Genomic DNA, 17,567 nt, shown 5'->3' on the forward strand with positions numbered 1-17,567 from the left:
CTGGCCCTGTCTAATGGACCCGGCCTTAAGACAGCACTACCCTGTCTGCAGCCTCTTATCTCACCCCAAACAGATCCTCAGCTCCCGCTACACACTCTTGCCCATTCACAGTCCGCACCCTTCCTGCCCCTAGGGAAGGTGACTCTCCCGCCCAGCCGGCCCTCAGCGGGCCCTCATAACTGCTGCCTCCTCACTACACTAAAGCAGGTGCAAGGCAGGTAAGAGGTGGTCGCTCATTTGATGAGCAAACCTTCCAGACACACACCCCGGGTGTCAGTGCTGAGGACCAGGTGAGAGGTGCACCTAGACCTCGCCGAGGGCTCCCTGCCGCGTCCATCCTATCCAGCCCGGAGGAGGGATCGGGGCTCGGAACCGAACCCGACCCCATCTCGGAACCCAAGGACGCGGAGGGCAGCGCACGTCTCCCCCGAGTCGCCCCTGCCCGGCCCCACGCTGCGAGGCTCCTCCAGGCCAGATGCAGCCCGGCGTCCCGCAGCGCAGGCCGTGACCCCGCGCGGCAGGCGCCTTCGCGAGGCCCGGCGAGGGCCGCGGTGGGAGTCGCCGGGACCCGCCCCGCTGGGGGCCGGGTCGCCCCTCACTCACCCCCAGTTTCGGCCCGGAGTCCCGGCTCACAACATCCGCCCAGCCTCTCGGCTACGGCGCCCGTCCGGGGCCAAACGGCGCGCCCGCGGCGCACGCGCAAGGCCAGACCCGGGCCCCCGCCAAGCCCCGCCCCCTTCGGGGCGTCCCGCTGGGCTGTTCCGAGTCCGTCTCACCCGACAGCCCAACCGTCTCCAGTGCAGGGGTGTCCGAACGCAGAGTCTCAGCCAGAGGCCCCAGGCCGCATGTTTCAATTCCTATCGGTGCTTGAAGACCCGGCCCAGGTGTGTCCCATAGCAAATCTGAAAGGCCGCGCCTGCTAGTGTCCCCTGCTACCCGCAACCCGTCACCCCCACCTCCAGGCAGACGGTGGCCTCACGCACCTTCCCTGAAATGGCTCCTCCTCTGGGCGAGGGAAAGCCCTCGGGGCTCTGCTGCCAGGGGCGTGGGCCAACCTGCCACAGCTGATAAGTCAGCAAAAGGGCCAGGCTGCTTTGGGACGTTTCAATTTACACGGAAAAGCTGAGCCTCCAAAAAGTTTAATATCACCTGCTGAGGTTTGGAACCCAGGCCTCCAGCAGCGCCCGTGCCCGCACTGTTCTTCCCTTTGGAGCAAGCTAGGCTGTAGGGGGCTTCCGTCTTCTCCCCAGGGCACTTCAAGGACCCCCACTGAAACCTTCCAACACCTGCCCAACCCATATGGCAGAGGCTAGCTGTGCCAGAATTAGGGAACTTCACCTCACCCAGGGGGCTGAGGCCTGGCCCCACCTCTAGTCCTGACACTGGGTCTCAGGTCAGGCCCCAGCAGGCCTGGAATGGGGGTGTGGAACCAGAGCCACCCAATCCCATAGGGACAAGTTTCACAACTTCCCGGATGGGGCTGCGGTGGGTCACAGTGCAACCTCCGGCTAGGAGGATGGGGTGGCTCCCACTTCTTCTACTTCTGACGCAGTGCTCAGGGGCCCCTGGTAAGTGCCCACCCCCCAAATGCCCTGATTCTCATCTATCTTTGGGAAGAGGTTGGCCCCAGATCCATCCTACCTTTTGAGCTCAGATTCCTACCAGGCATGGTGATGACCTTGGTTTCTTGCACAGAGCTGGGCCGTCCCGGGAATACATATACATCCTGCCTACTCAGGCCTGTTGGGATGTCTGCTGAGGTACTGTGTCAGTGTTGGGATGCACAGGTGCATGTATACATGCAGACAGTTATCCTTCATGAGTCTGATCTAACCCTCTAACCTAGCAAATGCCCTCATGCCAGTAAGACCCCAGACTAGGAGTCAGAACCCTAGACTTTGGGCCTCGGCTTGGGTAGTGTGACAACTCTGTGCCTTAATATTCTCATCTGAGAGATAAGATGGGACCAGCTCCATCGGGTAAACACCACCACCCACTGCTCTCACAGAGTGTATGTTTTAGACTTGAGCCTAGTACTTTGCCCACGAAACAAGGCCTCTGGTGATAACTATCATATCTAGTCTGGCGCTTACCATCCTATGCAGGGGTCTGACCTTTGAATGTGCCCAGAGGCTTATCCTAGAGGGCCTGTTGCTTTGATCCCCTGAATGAACAAAGAATGGATATGCCAATTTCATGCATTGACATACATATCCACCCCACAGGGCAGCGCTCCCCCTTGAATGATTTTCAGGTGCTCCGGGGTACAGAGCTGCAGCACCTGCGACATGTGGTGGAGCCTGGGCCTTGGCAAGAAGACACAGCAGATGCTGAGGAGTGTGCAGGGCGTTGTGGGTCCCTACTGGACTGCAGGTGAATTGCTATGGGGCCTAGATAAGACTGGGGGCAGGGAAATTTGGGCACTGCGTGACTCTGCCTCCTCCTAGGGCCTTCCACTACAATGTGAGTAGCCAGGGTTGCCAATTGCTGCCATGGACACAGCACTCGCCTCATACACGACTGCAGCGTTCAGGAGGCTGTGACCTCTTCCAAAAGAAAGGCAAGTAACTGGGCCTCCCTAGTGGCGCAGGAGTTATAAAGACAGTGCTATCAAGCTATCTCCAGCCACCACAGCCCACGTTTGATCCCCAGCCGGCCAGGGAGCAACCCACATGGCGCAGCAGACCTCTCCTGCCTCGCCCGCTGCTCCCCTCAGCAGTGTATTTCAGTCAGTCTGCCTGTTCTGCTTCCCACTCTCTCACCACCCATGCCTCTGCCTTACACCCCAGTTCTTGTATGCATAAATAAATATATCTTTAAAAAAAAAAAAAAGAAAGGCAAGTGACTGAGGAGAAAGGCAGGACAGGGTTTAAGGGAGCGAGGGCCTCAGGCCACCGTAGCCATCTGTCTCTCGCTCCCAGACTATGTGCGGACCTGCATCATGGACAGTGGCGTGCATTACCGGGGGACGGTAGCCGTCACCACAGGGGGCCTGCCCTGCCAGCACTGGAGCCACAAGTTTCCCAATGACCACAAGTGAGACAGACATCTTCCACCTACACCCTGCCCGTGTCTGCCCCCAGCACGCACTGCAGCGCTGCTCTCTGCCCCCAGGTATACACCCACACCCCGGAATGGCTTGGAGGAAAATTTCTGCCGCAACCCTGACAGGGACCCCGGAGGCCCATGGTGTTACACCACGAACTCTGCTGTGCGCTTCCAGAGTTGTGGCATCAAGTCCTGTTGGGATGGTGAGTGGCTCTGGGTTGAGACTGGGTGGATGGGTCATGTCCATACACTCCCATGACTCCCCGTGCCCCACCTCCAGCTGCCTGCCTTCGATGCAATGGTGAAGACTACCGTGGAGCAGTAGACCGCACTGAGTCAGGACGGGAGTGTCAGCGCTGGGACCTGCAGCACCCGCACCCACACCCCTTCGAACCCAGCAAGTATGCAGGGCTGGGGTCCCAGTGGGAATCCTGGAATCGCCCTATATAAGGTGGTAGTTGGTCGGAGTCAGACAGGGTCGGAGTCCCAGGGTCTTGTTCACATCTCACCACCACCCCCAGGTTCCTGGACAAACACCTGGATGATAACTACTGCCGGAATCCTGACGGCTCCGAAAGGCCCTGGTGCTATACCACCGACCCAAAGCTCGAACGAGAGTTCTGCAACATCCCCCATTGCGGTAGGGTGCTAGGGCTGAGTCTGGGCGGGCACCTGGCATGTGCGAGGAGGCCTGGCTGGAGAGATGAGGGGATGAGCATGACCCAGCGGCAGCTGCTGCGGGCAAAGAACAAACCCCAGGGACTACAGGGACCAGGGAGAATGGGGATCAGTCCTAGCCAGGGGATTATTTCTGCTTGGGATCCATCCAGGGTCGGAGGCACAGTCGCACCAAGAGGCCACAACGCTCAGTTGCTTTCGTGGAAAGGGCGAAGGCTACCGAGGCACGGCCAACACCACGGCCGCGGGCGTGCCCTGCCAGCGTTGGGACGCACAGCACCCACATCAGCATCGCTTTGTTCCAGAAAAATACGCATGCAAGTGAGGTGGCGGGCGACAGCTGGGACCTGAGGAGGGTGGTCCCGGGGCGGGGTTGGGGAAACCGGAGGCTGAGCTCCAGATCAAGGTTGGCTGCCTGCGGGCCAGCACACTGGGACCCCATGGAGACTAAGGGACCTGCTCAGGGACCTTCGGGAGAACTTCTGCCGGAATCCTGACGGCTCAGAGGCGCCCTGGTGCTTCACAACACGGCCAGGCATGCGCGTGGCCTTCTGCTACCAGATCCGGCGCTGCCAGGACGATGTGCAGCCAGAGGGTAAGCCCCAGCTGAGGCCGGGGGCTGGAGTGGGAGGGCTGGGGCAGGAACTGTGCCTGATGGCGGTTCTCGCCTGCCTTCCTGTCTGCCCAGCAGACTGCTACTATGGCACGGGGGAGCAATACCGTGGCTCAGTCAGCAAGACCCGCAAGGGTGTCCCATGCCAGCACTGGTCCACAAAGACGCCACACAAGCCACAGTGAGTCCAGCAGCACACCCGGCCCCTCTCAGACCAAGGCCACGACCCTTTCTGGGCCTAACCCTGAGGTGGCACACTGTGGCCTCTCAAACAGGAGCCCTGAGGGTGTTGGGATTAGCCTGACTTTGCTCCCCCTCTTGTCCAGGTTCACTCCCACCTCTGCCCCCCATGCTCAACTGGAGGAGAACTTCTGCCGGAACCCTGACGGGGACAGCCATGGGCCCTGGTGCTACACTACAGACCCCCACACACCATTTGACTACTGTGCTCTGAGGCGCTGTGGTGAGCACCAGAGGCAATCCCCTACCCTGCCCACACGCTGCACTGCCAAAGGCTGGCTCCTTTAACCTGGGCAAACTTGGGTCTTTCAGATGGTGACCAGCCACCATCCATCCTGGAGCACCCAGGTACAGACTTGGGTCAGGTATGGATCTAGGTTTCTTTGCCATCCATCTGTCCACCCAGTCATTTCATCCTGCCATCCTATGCCCCAGACCAGGTGCTGTTTGAGAAATGTGGCAAGAGAGTGGCTCGCCAGAACCAGGGGCGCTTCCGGCTGCGTGTGGTAGGGGGCCAGCCTGGGAATTCACCCTGGACAGTCAGCTTGCGCAACCGGTGAGTGACGACTGCCTGTCTCTTCAAGAAAGAATGGAGGGTACTTTTGGTGCTTATGTAGGCAGGCGTGGCAGATCTGTCCCTGGCCTCAGAAGCTCTGGCCAAAAGATGCAGGTCTTGCCTGTGTCCAGGACTCACTTTTCCCCCTTCTAACCCCCACTACTCCAGGCAGGGCCAGCATTTCTGTGGGGGATCCCTGGTGAAGGAGCAGTGGGTACTGACGGCTCGGCAGTGCTTTTCCTCCTGGTGAGCCTCCCTTGGGTTAGGGGACCCAGTCTCACCGCCTCCACCTGCCCCCTACCCCACCACCGCCGCCTTCATCTTCCCCTAGCAAGCCCTGGGACTGTAGACTATGAATTACAACTGATCTAGCAGAACTTCTCCCCCAGCCATGTGCCTCTCGTGGGCTATGAGGTGTGGCTGGGCACCCTGTTTCAGAACCCACAGCCTGGGGAGCCAGACCTGCAGCAGGTCCCAGTGGTCAAGATGGTGTGTGGGCCGTCAGGCTCCCAGCTAGTTCTGCTCAAGCTGGAGAGGTGTGTGACAGTCAAGAGGGTGTAAGGTGGGGGTTAGGCCTTGTAGCCTCAGGCCCTGAGTGCCCTCATTTCTGCTAAAGACCCGTGACTCTGAACCAGCGTGTGGCCCTGATCTGCTTGCCCCCTGAACGGTATGTGGTGCCTCCAGGGACCAAGTGTGAGATCGCAGGCTGGGGCGAGACCAAAGGTAAGAGCACACAGCAGGACATGGACTGCTCAGGACCTGAAGGCCGAGCCTTGGCTCCTACCCAAAGGCCCTCTCCTTCCCACCCCCTTCACTGTAGGTACAGGTGACAACAAGGTCCTAAATGTGGCCTCACTGAATGTCATCTCCAACCAAGAATGCAACATCAAGCACCGGGGACGGGTACGCGAGAGTGAGATGTGCACTGAAGGGCTGATGGCCCCTGTGGGGGCCTGTGAGGTCAGTGGCAGGGTTAATGGCCAGCCCAGGGAGGGTGTGGGAAGCTGAAAATGTGCTACTCCACTCCCAAAGGGGGGTAGTCACTGCCATGGCCCAGGGCCCCCTCACCAATTCTCCCACTTACCAGGGTGACTACGGGGGCCCACTTGCCTGCTTCACTCATGACTGCTGGGTCCTGGAGGGAATTATAATCCCCAACCGAGTGTGTGCACGGGCCCGCTGGCCAGCCATCTTTATTCGTGTCTCAGTGTTTACAAACTGGATTCACAAGGTCATGAAGCTGGACTAGTGTGGCCTCAACTTCATGGGCCTTGGGGAGAATGAAGTTTCCTGCCTGACATAAAGCCACCTTTCCTCCTTCTGCCTGTGCTGGGTGCTTCTTAATCTGTGCTTCTAAAGAATGAGTTGGCAATTCCTCACTAGGGCCTGGGTGATCTGACCCTATCACTACCTTAGTCTGTAGGTGCTGTGGAAGGACAGGGAGGCTTCACTGGTGCCCTAGACACACACACTGTTGGGACAGGGATAAGGTAGAGCTCAAGCTCGCCTGGTGGAATCCCAGTTGGCCAGGAAAGGCAGCAGCTGAGCCTCTCATACTGGAGGAAGATGAGTTCCTTGTGGCTGCCACATTCAGGGCCTAGAGTCCCTGACCCCAGAGTGGGGCTGGGGTTAGAGATGGTTTGGTACCAAGTCTTAGAACTAGACTCTGTGTCCTCATTTATTATGACTAGACAGCCCACAATCCTTGGCTACCCATCCACGGGGTCAAGAGCCTAGGAGCCATTCTGCCAGACCCTGGGGCTTTCCAGGAGCAAAGTGTGACAAAGGCCAACCAACTCATTCGGAGAGGCAGGGCTTCAGCTGCCCAAGTGTGTGCGCAGCCAGAGTACAGCATTCATGAAGCTGTCCGATTCCACCTCCACCTCTGACAGTGCGTGGGTGCTTTTGGGATAGAGCAGGAGCCTGTAGGGATTGGGCAGCAATGTTGGAGGTTGGAGGGTCCTCCCGTGCACACCTACCCACCAGCTGCCAGGGCTGTCATGCTACACTCACCGAACAGGCACATTCCGGGCCTTGAGGGCACGGTAATACTCCATGCCCTGCTTGAATGGCACACGCCGGTCCTCTTGGCCCAGCATCAGTAGCAGTGGGGTCTTCACCTGGGTGTGTGGGGAGGAGTGGTGAGCAGGGCCTTGTTCTCTAGACACGCCAGCTGCACACAGGGCAGGGGGAGGCCTGCTTACCTGAGGAGTATACTTGATGGGGGACTTGTCCAACATTTCAGACCACACACTGAGGTCTGGCAGGCAGTCACTGCTGTAGGGGAAGCCGGCCTCTACCACGCACCTGCAAGAGACTTGAGCTCATGCAGCCCCAGGAGCTCCGGGGTCTGCAGGAGTCCACGGAGGTATAAGGTGGAGGAAAGAAAGGCCGGAGCCTGTGGAGCACACCCACCAGTCAGGGATGTCAGTAGAACCCATCATGGAGGCAATGTTGATCACAGGGTTGCGTGCCACGCAGGCGCAGTAGGTCTCTGGATATTGACCAATCAGGTGACAGGAGAGGAAGCCACCATGGGAACCACCCATGAGGGCCACTCGACTTGAGTCAAAGTGCTCCTCCTGGAGCACCTGCTCCACTGCAAACTATGGGGGGAGGGAGGAGAGTACACTGCAGCCAGCTGCCTGCCCAGCTGAATGCAGCCACATCTACCACAGCCTACCCCCAGCTGTTCAGAAGCCCCAGCCCCCTACCTGGACATCCTTCACATCCTGGTGGCCCACATTGCCTGGGAGGGAAAGGATGCTGTCCTGGCCAAAACCCGTGGAGCCACGATAGTTCACTGGAGGGAGGGACCAGACAGTGGTCGAATGACACTTGCAATCTCCTGAACACCCTTTTACCTACCTACCTGTGAAGTAGGCCCTGGGGCCAGCTGCACCACGACTATCAAGGGGAAGGGGCCAAGAGATTGGAGGCTTCCCAGTGAGCACAGCACACTTTCCATGGAAGTCCCATGTTATCACCACCCCACGGAGGGCCGGGCCAGGGCAGTTTTAGGTAGTAGTTACCCAGTTTGGGCTACAGAGAAGCTTGAAGACCAGGGTGGCACCCATGGCATTTGTACAAACCAAGCCACCTCATTACCTGCCACACTCCCATAGAGCCACGGGGCTCTGCTTACTCACCTAGTAGTACTGCAAAGCCCATCTTGCAAAGCATGGCTGGGAACAGCATCCAGGCAGCGACAAAAGAAGAATGGGGTCCCCCTGCAGACAGGAAGTGGAGGGTGAAAAAGCCAGCTAGGAAAGGGTAAGAGGTAGGAGGGCAGGGGCGCTTAAGCCAGATGCTTACCATGCGGCATGACCACCATGGGTATCTGGGTCTTATCTGGAGGGTCGCTGGGCTGTAGAAGGATTGCTTCAAAATTAAGTCCAGCTGCAGGGAGAGAGAGCAGTTGGCAGGGCCAGCGCTACTACCCAGGGTTTCCCCGGCAAGGCCTCAGCTGTAGAAACCTGGCCAAGGTTGCCCACACAAGGACCCCAGGAGGTTCACACTCCTTCTGCTCCAATAAGGGAGCCCTGCTTTCTACAGAGACAGATTTCCAGATAGGTTGGTCACAGAGATCTCTTTGGGCCCCGGTCTTCCCACCACAGATTATTTCACCTGGTGGTGTCCAGCTCTGATACACAGAGTAGGTGCCTGGACACTATTCCCATGACTCCCCACATGAGGAACAGAAAACCCCTTTGAGGTAATCCCAAGAAAGCCAACGATATGACAGGAGGCAGGAAAGTTGACCCATAAAAGATAGGCGCTGGGGAACCGGCAAAGGTGTCCCTCTGCTCCCAGTCCAGCTCACCATACTGCACATTCTCTTGTTCAGGGGGTGGCTGCAGTACTCGGATGCTCCAGGAGATGTTGGGGATGGGCTCGGCCTCCTCCAGGGACACCCATAACACTGCCTGCTCCTTCCCTGCAGGAGGCAGGAACCCAACTTTCTGCAAGGGGAAGGAGTGTGTTATAGGTAGACTGGCTGCCTCCACACCTTCCCACCTCTGCCCAGGGTGCAGGTAGGCAGCTCTCACTATGCTGGGTCTGCTATCCACCTCCAGAGGTATGGGATGGACTCCTGTGGTGAGCTGGTATATACACAGGTACTTACACACATAAACATGCACATAATCCACCCTCCCTCCCTCCTTTTTCAGCTTCTAGGCTCTACTGTCTTCCCACACTGTTAAGCCAAAGAACGGGGCACTCTCCCCAGTATACTGTTTTACACAGAGCAGACTCTAGCCCAGTAGTTATCCCTGTGGGTGCCAGACCCTCATGGACCATGCTGGGTTGGTCCATCTTGGCCTCTCCTACACTGAGCAGCCCTGGTCTGGGGCCACTTCCCTGACTTGCGGAGCTCTGCCTGCACAGAACCCCTGCCTTCTGACACTCACCAGGCTTGGGGGCAGGCTGGGTGTGGAGAACTGTGCCACCATGAGATCCCGGTCAATCGTCAGCAGCTTCCAGCTTCCACCCAACCCCCCTGGAGAAGGCAGATGTCACTAAGATTCTGGCAGCGGTCACCTTTTCTACCCAGCCCCTGCAGAGCCAGAGTCCCTGGCTGCCCCTTCCAGCCTGAGAAGCAAAGGGACACCCACAGTGACGGTCACTATATGGCCCTGGGGACACACTGGGCCACTGTGGCACAATCTGCAGAGGTGGCACTAGGCCCAGAGGACTAGGGGATGCCAATTCTGGGCAGTGGGGTCCATGCAGGGAGTGTGGTGAGTTGTAGTCTGGGAATAATACTTTGGAAGCTTTATGGAGGAACAACCATAGTAAGGGCAGGTGGATGTTTGAGGGGCAAAGTCACCAGGACAGGATAAAAGAAAGGTTAGTGAGTCAACATAGAACTTCTGCCCCTGGGTGGCAGAGTTACCTCTGCCTGAGACAGTGCCCTCAAGGTTTGAGGAGTGGGAGTGGAGTTGGGGATAGGGATTATGGACAGAATTGAATAGGGGAGGGAGTCTGTTGGCTGAGTAAGGGTCCTATAGGCTTAAGGTCTTTGCAAAGCTGTCAGTAAAGACTGCAGAACAGTTAGTGCTGCCCCCCATGTTCTCAAGTTCCAATCCCACCCTGACCTGGCCAGTTTACTTACCAGCCGTCAGGGAGGTCACACTGCCTACTTGGGTGTCCACAACAAACAGGTCCTGAGATAGAGGGGAGGCGCATGTGGTGCCACATCCAGGTGCTCTATGGGTCCCATCCTACCTCCTCTCTACCTTCTGGGGACCTCTGGGTCAGGCCAAGACCGTGAGCTACTATAGCAATGGCTACTCAGTGCAATAGGGAATGGCCTTAGGGCCTGGATTCAAATCCCAGCCCTATGACACTTGCTGAATAATCCCGGGCAAAGTAAGAAATGCCTCGGAGTCCCTGTGAGCTGGCCTAAGAACCAAATCCCATCACATCTTAAAGAAACCTGACATGCTGTCAGTGCCTCTGCCCTGGGAGAAGGGCTCTGTCCCATCTCCACCAATCAGTTCCTCACACAGTCTTCAGGGGCCCACCCTGTGGCAGCCCCCTTGTCTCCCAGCTAGAAATTCCCAGGGGGTTGCATGTCTGCCTCAGGAGGAAGGCCAAGAGCTCTGTTGTGGGGCACGGGGCAGCCAGACCCCTCAAGAAGTGAGTCAGGATAGGGCAGACGAGGCCTTAAGGGGTGGCTGGGATCCCACCCAGGGGTGGGCATATGCTACACCCCAGGCCCAGGGACCCTTACTTGACGGCTGCGCTGAGCTGAGTCGAAAACCACTCTCTGGCTATCCGCCGCCCAGCATCCCAGAGGCAGAAGGCTGCAGTAGATCCCAGAGAAGTTCTCTGCAAAGATGGGAGGGCTGGGGATGGTTGAGGAGCACTGGTTTGGGGGTCAAGACAGGAGTCACAGAGGCCCATAACTGTGACAGAATGGTAGTCCACACACAGGACACCCTCAGTGATGAGGAGCTGCTAGAAAAGGGGGCTGAGGAACAGAGACCTCTAAGGACCCCAGAGAGGCAGAGCTCAAGAGCTTCTGAGAGGAAGCGGGTGTACTCAAGAGAAATATCCCGGCCCTCCTATGAGCTGCTTTTACTGGGCCCACGGGGGACACAGAATAGCACCTGTCTGCCCACTATAGTGCTCAGCAGTGTTTGGCACTGAATAAAAACTACCCTTTAACATCATCACTCTTTTAACCCTCACTATAATCCTACAAAGAAGGCAACTAACCCCTCCACAGATGAGGAAACGGAAGCTCAGGGACTCACAGCTAATCTGGGGCAGTGCTGGGACTCAGACCTTGTCCCCACCACTCTGCATGCCTGCAACCCAAAGAAAACAGGAGAAGTCCATCCCTTGTCCACTGGACTCTTGGAACTGAGAAGGCAAGAGAGTCTCATCCCTTGGGATGGTCCAGGATCCCAAGTAGAGTTGCAGGCACCCGAAATTGTGACAGGAACCTGTCGGCCAACAGCCATCCCTCCCCACCACCCCCACCCCAAACCCCCAACTCCTGCCAGTGACACTGCTGACTTAAGGGCTGGGCAAGACAGACATTGGGTTGGGGCCGGAGTGGGAAATGCAACACCCATGAGCTTAGAGCCTGTCAAACAGGCCATGCCCACCTTCTGAGAGTCCTCGAAGGAGCAGTGAACTAGTCACTGGAAAAACAAGACAAATTAATTATGTTCTGTACCCCGGGAATGAAATACTCTCAATCCTCAGCTAGCTAGCTTGGGCTGCTCTCATCTCAGCTTTTATCCAGTCGACTTCCTTCTCTCAGAACTGTTCCCTGTGGTGACAGTCCCACTCCCTGTGGAGGCTGGTCATGGGGTCAGCCCAGCAAGCAGACCTCAGAAGGAGCCCAGGAAGGAAAAGCTGAGGTGGTTGGCTGCGAGAGCTGCTGGCTCCACTGTACCCACCCAACCACACACCACTTACCTCCCAGCTGCCGAGGCACGATGTCCACCACCACCGAGGTGACCTTGGTGTACCAGTCATACTGCAAGAGAGCACCATAGTCAGGTCCACCAGGAGACTGGCAGCACCTCCAGGGTGCAGAGCTCTATATCTGACCTCTTCTCTGAGAGCCCCAGGAAGGGACCTACACCTGCTGTATATCCTCTCTAGAGATCTGGGCCAGACATCTGGAGGGACCTCTGCTTTCACCATGGGCCCATATCTCTTCTTGGGTAAGGAGTAAGACTCTAACTACACACTACCCCAGCCCTTCATAGATCTTGGCCACGTGCAGATGAGAAGCAAAGGGAGGGACATTCTTACAGACAGAGAATACTATCAAGACAGTGAGTCCTGACAGTGCAAAGCTTCCTTTGACAATGCTCTCAGTCTCCAGGCCCTGCCCTGGGAGAAGGACCAGCAAACTCACACCATCCCTATGACCAGGACAAGAGGTCCACTGTAGGGCCTAGGAGACAAAGCTGACCCTTCCTTCAGCTCTCATCCACCATCCCCTCCTCGTGCTGACTGCCCCCCGCCCACCTCCAGTTTACCAGGCACAGCTGGCTACACTGATGATGGGGAACCAGAGATGGGTACTGCAGGTAGATGACGCGACAATGGTCTGGGCTCAGCCGGGGAGAAGAGACCGCCAGAGAGGCACCCGAGAGCAGCTCTGGACCAGACAGAAATGTGAGCATCATACAGACTGGCATGGCCAGTGTGTGTCAGCACAGGACAGGTGGGCACCAGCCACTTACCACACTGCCCCCCGGTGAGGTCCACGTAGTACAGGGCTGACCTGGAACAGCCAGAGAGACACTCAGCTTCAAGGCCAGCCTGAGTGGCAAGGCCCGTTCCCTGCCCTCTGTCCTCACCTGCGATTGGAACAGAAGCGGATGCCTAGCCGGAAGGGTTCGTGCCACCAGCCTACGAACACCACTCCTGTGTCTCCAGGGGCCCAGAATGCCTGTAAACAAGACCACAGAGCAGGTATGAACAAGGAGCAGTAACTCAGGCAGAGCCCCCAGACCCAGGAATGATGTAGGCCAAGTCAGTGCTAACCTGTCCGGGGGACACATTCTCAGGGACCCCTTCAAGCACAGAGATGTTGCCGCTCTCGACGTCCAGCACACAGAGCACAGGGATGCTTTTGGAAACCATATTTTCTCCCCAGTCTTCATAAAACACAAATTGGTCCCCCTGAGAACACAAGACACTCAGTGCGCACTCAATGCCTTAGATCCCACCCTGCTCCCTGGTGGTCAGTGCCTCCCCAGCTCAGATGGGCAGTGTGGGCAAGGAACACACTGAACCCCAAGGCTATCTTGAAGTGTCTTCATGGGCAGGCCATGGCCATGAGCACCTTGACGGCCTGATCTGGCTTCTTTGGCCGGGTCATCTCGTCATCGCTGCCACTGACGTCCAAGGCTTTAGTCTGAAAGAAGGACTCAGCCTTGGGGCGCTTCTTCTCTGCCACATACAACAAGTGTGTTTCGGAGTGCGACCAGGACAGGCAGCCAAAGCAGTCTGGATGCAGGGAGAACCAGTCATCAGGGTGAGCCCTGGGCTGTGGATGCCCCTCCTGTCCACCCTTACTGCTCACCAGCCAGCTGCCTCACCATCCTCATACACAGGCCCGTGTTTCTCGAGCGCCGACAAGTTGAAGCTCTTGAGCTTCCTGTTCTTCTCCCAGACCTGAGGACATCTGGGCATCAGGTTGTCTGCCCTCCAACACAGCCTCATCTGTGGTGCTAAGCCCCACTGCTCACCACCTGGACCCATCCAGACTCACCTCTAGGAACTGCTTCTCCTCCCCGGGGCCCGTGCCTCCAGCCTTGCGTAGCACGGCTTTCATGGCGCCTGAAGGAGATTCTCTGCTTAGCAGCCTGCAGACCACATAGGACGGTAGGTCAGGATTCCCTCCCATCTAAAGACAGTTGCATCCTGTCCTCTTACAGGCCACAAGCTTGTAAATAAGATTCTTGAGGCTGGGCCTCCCTGGTGGCGCAAGGGGTTAAGCACCGCACTATGAAGCAATCCGTAGCCTCTGCAGGACAAGTTAGATCCCTGGCCATCCAGGGAGAAACCCACATGGCGCAGCAGACCTCTCCTGTCTCTCCCACTGCTCCCCTCAGCAGTGTATTTCAGTAGATCTGCCTGTTCTGCTCCCCACTCTGTTTCTGGTGAATCGTCTCAGTCCCCTGCATCTGGCCTGTACCCCAGCTCTTGTATGCATAAACAAAACTTAAAAAAAAAAAAGGGCCTCCCTGGTGGCACAGCAGGTTGAGCACAGCACTGTGAAGCTGTCCGCAGCCTCTGCAGCGCGCGTTTGATTCCCAGCCGGCCAGGGAGAAACCCACATGGCACAGCAGACCTCTCCTGCCCTGCCCACTGCTCCCCTCAGCAGTGTTTCTGGCCCATCTGCCTGTTCTACTCCCCACTCTGTCTTTGGTGAATCCTCTCACCCTCCTGCATCTCTAGCCTATACCCCAGCTATTGTATAAATAAAAAAATAATTCTTAAAAAAAAAAATATTCTTGACGCTTTGGTTCCACATCTACCCTGCAGCCCTTCCAGCCCGCCTCTCTTCCCCCCACCATGGCAGCTGGCCTTGCTTCTCTTCCCTGGGTGGAATATCTACTCTCCTCAGCCTCTCTGAGTCTCCACAGGCTCTAGTCCCAGGCCCACATTTGGAACAAGCTTCCAGTGCTTATCAAATCACGTCTCCAGAGACCACATAAGCTCCTGGGGCAGGAACCTGACTCCTAGCCTCTCTTCTGGGCCCTCCCGGCACCCAGACATTCATGAAAGGCTTGCAGATGGCTGGGGCCTTGCCCACAGCTTCCTCTCTCAAACTTACTCCCCCCGGGTCTCCACACTGTTGCCTGCAGGCCCTGCAAACACCACTGCATCCCCGTCGTGGAACACCAGGTACTGGCGGCAGAATCTGATGTTCTCCATGCGTTCCAGGTCCCTCTGGGTCCACTCTGCGAGGAGAGGCATGAGACTGCTTGACTTGCACCTCAAGCTCCTGGTCCCCAGCAAGGTCTAGCCCACTTTCCTCAGTCTGTCTCCAGATATACTGGATACAGGATAGGCCACCCTTGGCCACAGCCCAAGTCTAGGCCCTAGAGCCTGAGTGGAGGGCTTCCTGGAGAAACCACCACCGCTCTCAGAACCCATCCCAGAACCCCCAGGCCAGCTTGGCATGCATATGGGGTAGGGTGACAGGTCTGAATTCTATCCCACCCTCTCATCTCCCACACTCAGGGCAGATCCCACAAAGCCCCAACCAGCTCTCCATTCTCCCTCCCACCCACCCCCACACGTGTGCATGGGTTTCTGGGGGGTGCACCCTTTCACCCCCACTCCCTCCAAGCCCCATCTTCACCCACACACCTGTGTGCATTGTTAAGCAGCGAGCCCTTCACATCCCCCCCTCTACACCGTGTGTACAGCCCCGCGATGGGCCCGCCACCCTTCTCCCCTCCATACACACACCGGTGTGCACCGTCCGGTAGCGGCCCCCATACTGTGTGGTGACCTCTGGGCCCAGGCAGGCGGCGCTTAGCGCGGGCTGGCGACTCAGGCCCCGGTACAGCGCCGCCGCCTCCTCGGGCTCGCTGAGCAGCACCTGCGCAGGGGACACATCAGGGTCAGGCCCGGCCCGGGCTGCAGGGACCACGGGAACCGCGGGCCGTGCCCTCACCTGCCGCTCCATGGTTGCTCTTTGCCGGGGGCGGGGCGGGGCGTGTGGCGCCCGGAAGTGACGCAGGGGGGCGGAGCCGGAGCGCGGCGGGGCCGCCAACAAATGGGCGAGGACCGTTAGCAGAGGGGCGGGGCCGCGGCGGCCAGGGGGCGGGGCCTGCGGCGGTCGGAGCCGCGGGCCCGGGAGCTCCGGGTCTGCAGGAGCGGGGACCTCGGGCGGAGCAGCTGGCCTTCCAGGGGCGGTGTGGGCTGAGCAGCAGCGGGGCCAGTGGGCCCAGCCCCAGGCCTGTTACGGGGAGGGGAAGGAATGAGATCCCCGAGGAGAAGGGATGCGCCGCGGAAACGAAATACGGGAAGGTGTCTTTACAGAGGCGCGGGGTCTGTAAGGAACAAGGCGGCCTGCGGGTGGAAGGGGCGAGGTCCGAGGCAGGACTGGACCGCGAGCTGACCGAAGCCTGGTCGGACGGGGTGGGCCCTAAGCAGTGCCTGGGAGGCATGCGCACCAGTGACTCTTTGAAGATGAGGGGTGGGCCAGGGCCAACTGGAAGCGTGCGCTGGAAAGGGTGCTGTCCAAGAAACCGTGAGGATGAGTAGGCGCCTTCGCCTGCCCGCCTGGGGTCTCCAGCAGCTCTAGGGCTGATGGTCGGGTTCCCCTGGTCCACAAAGAGGCAAATATTCATTAGACGTTGCTTGGTCCTGCCCGGGAGGGTCTCCCAGGCAAACGGATGAAGACCAAGAGCCCAGAGTGCAGCACCCTGGGTTGCAGGGCAAAGAAGGGCGGGTGCCCAGCTCTCAGGGTGTTGCCTGGGCTTATCGGTCACCAGGCCTACCCCTAGAAGCTATCTGGCCCCGAAACCTTCACCAGCGCTGATCTGTGGTGTCTTATGAGGATGGTGAGCAGTGGTCTTCTGTGTGTTCCCCTGCTCCCCAAGCCCAAGTTCTTGGGGTGCACAATGTGGGGTGTGGCTCCGCTTAGACCCAGAGAATTTCTTGTGGAAAGAAGAACCTGGGCGGACAGGCTGCCTGATCACAGTGCTGCAGGACAGGCTGGGTTATGATTGTAAAGGAAAACAGGAGAGCCTGGGCAGCAGTAGGGCCTCCAAGCATGTCCCCTACTCCATAGGCCCGGCACCTGGCTGGTCTAACACACCTCAAGTTCCTGGCCTTGCCTTTGACTGAGATTCCACTTGCCTGGTCTGTAGCCTCTTTCCTGCCAACCATATGAGATAAGTAAAATACCCCCAGTTTCTGAGGTGGCTTGCATATGTGAGCACCTAGTGTGTGCAGGGCTGTCAAACTCAGAACTGGGAGCAGAAAGATGGCCCTGTCACTAACCTGGGTGGAAAGATCAGAAACTATGATATGCATCACAATACCATTTATAATAGGAACACGGTGCTTGTCATTCAGGCCATGTGGTCAACCAGCTGTGAACTCAGTGCAGTTCTCTGGAGTCTGGGTGTTGGAGGAGGGACATCTAAGTGCCTAGAATAAACAGGTAGATGTAAACAGAAGGGTAATAAGGAGGGAACACTGAAGTTTCAGGCTTCGGTTTAAAATGAAGATTTGAGAAATACAAACAGGAAGGACATACTTCAAGATATTAGCTCTGGGAGGAAGGTCAGACGCAAAGCTGATATTCTTTTTATTTGTGTTTTACATTTTTTCTAGCAACTGTGGGCTTTTTTGGTAAGGAATGCCTTTGGGGAAGGACTGAAGTCCTCAGCTTCCAAGAATTTGGAGTTCACAGCTGATGTAGAGCCAGTT

General features: G+C 57.6%; 2 protein-coding genes across 6 annotated transcripts; one reads left to right on the forward strand and one right to left on the reverse strand.

The window, feature by feature from the left end:
- Positions 1-1,474: 1,474 nt before the first annotated feature.
- On the forward strand, positions 1,475-6,384 carry MST1 (macrophage stimulating 1; the record flags this gene model as incomplete). 4 transcript variants are annotated; one of them, XM_084246533.1, is made up of 18 exons in its annotated part: positions 1,475-1,568; positions 2,226-2,373; positions 2,448-2,560; positions 2,922-3,036; positions 3,115-3,251; positions 3,329-3,449; positions 3,570-3,688; positions 3,879-4,047; positions 4,191-4,321; positions 4,418-4,520; positions 4,666-4,802; positions 4,892-4,927; positions 5,015-5,135; positions 5,304-5,381; positions 5,525-5,671; positions 5,752-5,858; positions 5,956-6,095; positions 6,223-6,384. In XM_084246533.1, the coding sequence occupies 18 exons, from the start codon at positions 1,475-1,477 to the stop codon at positions 6,382-6,384; spliced, it is 2,178 nt and encodes a 725-aa protein (XP_084102659.1). The 4 variants fall into 4 exon arrangements, with proteins under 4 accessions (XP_084102659.1, XP_084102661.1, XP_084102662.1 ...); XM_084246534.1 differs by having other exon boundaries at positions 1,517-1,568; positions 3,570-3,727; XM_084246535.1 differs by lacking the exon at positions 4,191-4,321 and having other exon boundaries at positions 3,329-3,445.
- Positions 6,385-6,849: 465 nt separating this feature from the next.
- On the reverse strand, positions 6,850-13,962 carry APEH (acylaminoacyl-peptide hydrolase). Of its 2 annotated transcripts, none has more exons than XM_084246749.1 (19): positions 13,885-13,962; positions 13,712-13,787; positions 13,456-13,619; positions 13,155-13,292; positions 12,968-13,059; positions 12,851-12,891; positions 12,644-12,765; positions 12,072-12,132; positions 10,873-10,970; positions 10,252-10,303; positions 9,548-9,636; positions 8,959-9,097; positions 8,451-8,534; positions 8,285-8,320; positions 7,850-7,938; positions 7,551-7,741; positions 7,340-7,442; positions 7,149-7,255; positions 6,850-7,058 (listed from the first exon to the last, which is right to left on the reverse strand). In XM_084246749.1, exons 1-19 carry the CDS (start codon positions 13,945-13,947, stop codon positions 6,953-6,955), a joined length of 1,851 nt encoding a protein of 616 aa, XP_084102875.1. In that variant the 5' UTR covers positions 13,948-13,962; the 3' UTR covers positions 6,850-6,952. The 2 variants fall into 2 exon arrangements, with proteins under 2 accessions (XP_084102875.1, XP_084102874.1); XM_084246748.1 differs by having other exon boundaries at positions 8,285-8,365.
- Positions 13,963-17,567: the final 3,605 nt, after the last annotated feature.

The sequence above is a fragment of the Talpa europaea genome (genome assembly GCF_964194135.1).
Source record: "Talpa europaea genome assembly, chromosome: 11".
NCBI lineage: Eukaryota > Metazoa > Chordata > Mammalia > Eulipotyphla > Talpidae > Talpa > Talpa europaea.